Source organism: Cariama cristata, unplaced genomic scaffold (genome assembly GCF_000690535.1).
Source record: "Cariama cristata isolate BGI_N322 unplaced genomic scaffold, ASM69053v1 scaffold12797, whole genome shotgun sequence".
Lineage (NCBI taxonomy): Eukaryota > Metazoa > Chordata > Aves > Cariamiformes > Cariamidae > Cariama > Cariama cristata.
Window position 1 is genome coordinate 18904 of NW_009627138.1, and position 5234 is coordinate 24137.

Here is a 5234-nt window from a genome sequence, read left to right on the forward strand (position 1 = left end):
TTGTTTTTTTTGAAGCTGCACAAATCCCCAGCAAGAGGCAAGTACAGAGGCCTGTGGAAGACTTCTATAAAACGGCAAATGTCTTTGTTCCCTCTCTTAATCTCCTCCATCGGTTGAAGTTCTCGCTGGGCTTTTATCTCCCAGTTTTCAGAGCAAGGCTTTCCTAGCTGCCAGTGGCTCCTATGTTTTCCTGATGATCTCAATATAAGAAGGACCTTTTTTACAGTGAGAACGGTCATTCACTGGAACAGCCTCCCCAGGGCCACGGCAGAGTCCCCATCGCTGGAGGTTTTTGAAGATATAATTAGACAGGGTGCTGGACAGTCTCACCTAGGCTCACAAAAGGTTGGACCAGATGATCTTTCGAGGTCCCTTCCAACCTGGGCTGCTCAATGACTCTCTGATCTCCTGGCTATATTTGTTTAGCCTAGAAGTCGCCTCCAGTGTTTATTTTGAAGAATTTGAGAATAAACTCTTCTGTCCATCTGTGGGAGTGACCTGGTCATTGGGGTCCCTGCAGCCTCATGCTACTTGGTCTCCAGATGTGCTGCATCTGCTTGTTACGCATCTACTGGGGTGGTTAGCGTGAATAGTGACTTCTCAGACATCAAAATGGCCTGCCCCCAGCCCAGCTTTGTCTTCTGTCTGCTGACCTACTGGGAGGAGAAGTCAGAAGCTGCTGCACTCAGGGATGAGCACAGTTGATTTTCCCAGAGTGACTTGTGAAGAAGACTTCCCAGTGGAGCCACCCAAGGCTGTAGGATGGAAAAACCTGATGCAGTTTGGCTTGAAAACCCAAACCAGTGGCGTCACTGGTACAAGCTGGAGTGGTGAGGGCTGGTTCTTGGGCATTAGCAGATTCTGGTGACAATAAGCAGCCCTTCTTTTGAGAGACCACTACCGATATGTTGTTGTTCTTGAAACAGCGGTAACGTAGCATCTGAAAATCTCCATCAGTCTCTCTCTGGAGCTTGGCAGACATCCAGCAGAGAGCCTTCACTGTACAGGATGCGTTCATGCCTGCCCACCACCCCCAGTGCTTTCGGGGCCCCTCTGCCCCACGCACACCCCAGCCCTGCTGGCTCTCTGCCTGGCTGCCACCGCCGCTCCATCCTGCGTCATCTCCAGCCGTTGGGATAAAATCACCTCATTCTACTTCAGGCAGGCCCACAGAACTTTAACTGCTGGCCTGTCCTTTCCAAGAAACTCTACAGGGAGGGTTTCTTTTACTTGTTTTTCCCCTTCTCTTTGCACCTTCAAGTAAGGAGGTGTCTCATCCCCACTTGGGGATCTTCAACAACCCTGTTGCCTGGTGGGTTTTCGTGGGTACCAGGCACCTCTAAAGCCCCTTCAGTACACGTCAGGAGGTGTGACTCGTGCCTTTCTCCCCTTCTGCCGACAGTGTTGCCGTGAGGATGTTGGTGTCGCCGGCCACAGATGCCGTCAGGTTTTGCGAAGAGGGGCTTCCGGCAAGGTCAACGCGCTCCATTGTGCCGGCGCTTCCCCTGCAGCTGGCTTCCTCCCTCCCGCGGCCCCTAAATATAGCGTTGGAGGCATTGTGCGAGCGCGGTGCTGGTGAGGAACGCCGGCTGGAGGGTCCCAGCGCCGGGGCTGCTGGGGTGCTGTTTCCGTCACCGCCTCTCACCGAGTTGGCCCTTGCATTGTGGCTTGCGTTGTTTGGGTGCTGGTGACTTTTTTTTTGTTTTAAAGAGGGAAGAAGCGGGAGCCATTCACCCTTTCCCAGGTTTGACATATCCGCAAGGGGATTTTAAACAAGTCAAGACTGTTATTAGGTATCTGGTTTTTTAGAGAAGAATTTAACCTGGCTTAACTCTGCTCTCAGTGCATGCCCTTTAGACTTTGCACTTTAATTATCAGAAGCTTGTTTAAAAGCTACAAAGATAAGAAAAACCTTAAACATGACGGGCATGTACAAGCAGTTTTAATCTTCAGCTCTGTTTATACTTTAGAGCTGTTCCAAAAGGGGACTTTGACAGACTGATTAATAACATTTTGACTCCTAGCAGAAGAAAACATTTCATTGAAGGGATGCATCTCCCAAGCACTAGCAAGATTCATGGTATTGCTCTTACTTCTGGGATGCCCCATGTACGTTTATTCTCATTGTGATTTCCTCCCCCCCCGCCCCGCCCCCCATCAGTTAAAAATGGGGACTGTGGTCTCACCTCATTTGTAATTATTTCTTTGATTATTTTTTGCATGTGGCAAATTGCTTTTGGGTGGAAAGTAGGATTCACTTACCAAGTAGTAGAACCACAATACTTGAGAATATTAGTTAATCAAAAATGCACTAAATATACGGGATGCACCAGGAGAAAGCTGTGGTTTTGGAAAAGGAAACAAATTTAACTGAGCTGGTAGCATTTGGCCAAGTAATCACCACAGCCTCACCAATCTCATGGTTGGTGAGATGGTGGCCATTACTCACGGCAGCAGACCTGAGCCTTGAGCTAAGCTCTTGTTTCCTGAACGAATAAACTTTCATTCCTGTTTTCTGACCTCCCCCTAATGCTTTGAACTAGTTATGGAGTAAGTTGGCTGTGCAAGTTTAGTGAGTTGAAGTAAAATAATGTCCTCTTCTCTGTAGAAAAGCCTGTAACAAACAAAAGCCAGATTATATTAAATGAGATGCTTTTCTTTTCTAGGAAGGAAATGCAGTGCTTTTCCTTTAGTTTTGTGGCTCATCTGTCTTTAAAATGTTAGACAGATAAATATTTGTGTGATATTTAATATAAATAAACCATATGCCTTATTGTTTATTTTAAAATATATGGTAACTAATAATTTTCATGTCCTCTGCTTAAACATTTAAAACAGTATGCCATGGGAACTGCCATGCTACAGCTTTGAGGATGCTGTAAAGCCTTTGTCTTGCCAGCTCCATCCTCTGCCTGTTACTGCTCGAGCTCTCTGCGTTCCTCTGATTTTGGAGATGATGGGGTGTTTAAAGTTTCGGCGTTAGCAGCTTCAGACACTTTGAGACCTGACTTGTGTATGTTGTGTTGTTCTACTATGTCTGCCGCTGCCTCTACTCATGTCTCCTAAGCCTTAATTCTGCACACCCGTTGTTAGCCGCCCCGGGCAGCCAGAATGTCTGGCAAGGAGGCTGCCGTACAAAGCTCTGCAGTAACGCATCCGCCTCTCACTCTCCCTTGTAGGAATCTACATCCTGATTGCGGTCGGAGCTGTCATGATGTTCGTGGGGTTCCTGGGATGCTACGGTGCGATTCAGGAGTCTCAGTGCCTTCTGGGAACGGTAAGAGACGCAAAGCTTTGGATGTCGCTTGGCACTGAGATGTCCCTGCCGGGCGGCACGTGGCCATGCCTCCCTTGCTGGAGAACCTTTCCAACAAAGGGGGCTGGGAGGGTGGGTGAGCAGGTAGGTGGGCACTAGCTGGTCTCTGTGAGGAGCAAGGCAGCCCTGATTAGCTGAGGGCACCTCTGCCCAGCCGGCTGGAGCTGCGGCTGAGCTGCCGGGGGTGCTGATAGCCCCTGCGCCTGCCTGCCTGCCTGACAGAGCCTGGAGCCAGCAGCATAGCAGAGGAAGTGGGAACAGCAGGATTCTTGGAGATTCGTGTTCTCTGTTATATGGTGTGAAACTCTCCCCATGCTTGTATCCCCCTCCACAGTCTGGCTGTCTTACCAAGCACCCACTAAACCCTCTTTCTTACCTGATGTCCCCTACAGCTTCCCCTTTCACTCCGTTTCAAGGCTGCCTGTGGCGATTCCAGTTCTTTTAAGGAATTGTCTGCTATTTTTATCTGTTTGGATGAGGAAACAGCAAAGATTTCCCACAATATCTTAGTGAGGACGTCTAGGTACATCCTGGAAAATCCATTACTGAAGTGCTACAGGCGTCCTTGATGTGAGGCAGCAGCTCAGGATTCCTGGCACGGGATGAGCTTAATTGTATAAACTGTAGCCACACCAAAAGCCTTTGCCTTGCGGGTAAGGGAGACCCATTTATTTAAAGCAAGTTCTTGCATGTGGTTCAGCTTTAAACTCAATGCAAAGAAAAAATAAATTGGAGGGGTAAAACAAAACATAAAAATTGGAAGGACTTTCCAGCACTTGGCTTCGTTGGGCTGAAAGATTCTTGGTGGTGGTGTAGCGACCCATGGGTGTGGATTCAGCTGGGACAGAGGGAGATGGAGCTGCTTTCCCTCGCTCCTGCAGATGGCTTCACCTCTAGTTGCTTCTGTTTCCCAGTAAGAAGGGGCTGCTTCTCACCCGCTTTTATAAAGCACCTCTGAATGTCGGTGGATGAGAGCTGCTGTAGGAGTTTGCAGGCATTATCACTGCTGCTGAGAATAGGAGGAGCCCATGCACAAATCCGACAGGGTTGTTGTAGCGAGGTCTGGCAGCTTTGAATTATTTTTTTTTTGTTAACGCAAGCGATTACAGAACCTGAATTAACGCTCACTCCCTCTTGAAGTTGGAAAGAGGATTAGAAGGGCAGATGGTGCAACGTACCTGAGACCCAATGGGAAACCGGCTGCTTTGGCTGAAATTAGCAGCTCTAGCTGCTGTGCACTGCCTGGGTTTGCTCACACCTTGTCTTGCCAAGAGAATGCTGGAGACGCCTTGTGATGATGCTTTCTGCTGGCCAAGGCTCCCACCATGCTCCAAGGACGTTTCCAGACAGCATCCTCAGGGTGTTGCAGGGAAGCAGCCACTCTCCCCTCTCCTGCAGCCGGCTGATGGAGTGACTATAGGCTTATTGCAAAAGGCGAAAGTCCCAGGAAGCTCCACACTATCAAAATCCTGTGTCGAAGGCGGATGGAAGCTGAGCGGCAAGACCTGAAGAAGGCAGGAGGGAGCTGCTCGGCATGGAGCGGGCTCTGCCCCGCGTGAAGGGGCCAGGGCACTTTCGACCACCTGGCTGGGGACACGGCCGTATTCCCATAGCTCCAAGCTGCATCTCTGGTGTTTTGCAGCCAGCTTGCAGAACTGAGTCTGTAGGAAGTTGTACCTCCAAATCTGGGATAAGCAAGCCATCCTTCACTGGAGGGTAACCACTGCAAGAGTGAGCCCTAGTGCTTCACCAGAGAATTACAGTGGCATGGCACCCGCGATGTAGGGTGATGGGATTCCTTGGGGGGATGTGGGACCCAGTCCCCCAAAGATGTTCCTGGAGAATCGGGGATAGATTGGTGTTTAAATTGGAGTTGGTTGTTCGGGGACTGGACAAGGACGTTGGAAGACCTTTCCTG

At 49.5% G+C, this 5234-nt stretch overlaps 1 protein-coding gene across 1 annotated transcript in view; it reads left to right on the plus strand.

Annotated features, from left to right (window-relative positions):
* The first annotated feature begins 3169 nt into the window (after nt 1-3169).
* The window catches only part of CD81 (CD81 molecule), an 8278-nt gene continuing 6213 nt past the window's right edge, over nt 3170-5234 (plus strand). Inside the window, exon 1 of the mRNA XM_009704331.1 lies at nt 3170-3277. Coding sequence (XP_009702633.1) covers nt 3212-3277 — 66 coding nt within the window. The 5' untranslated portion in view covers nt 3170-3211. The remainder of the gene's footprint in view (nt 3278-5234) is intronic.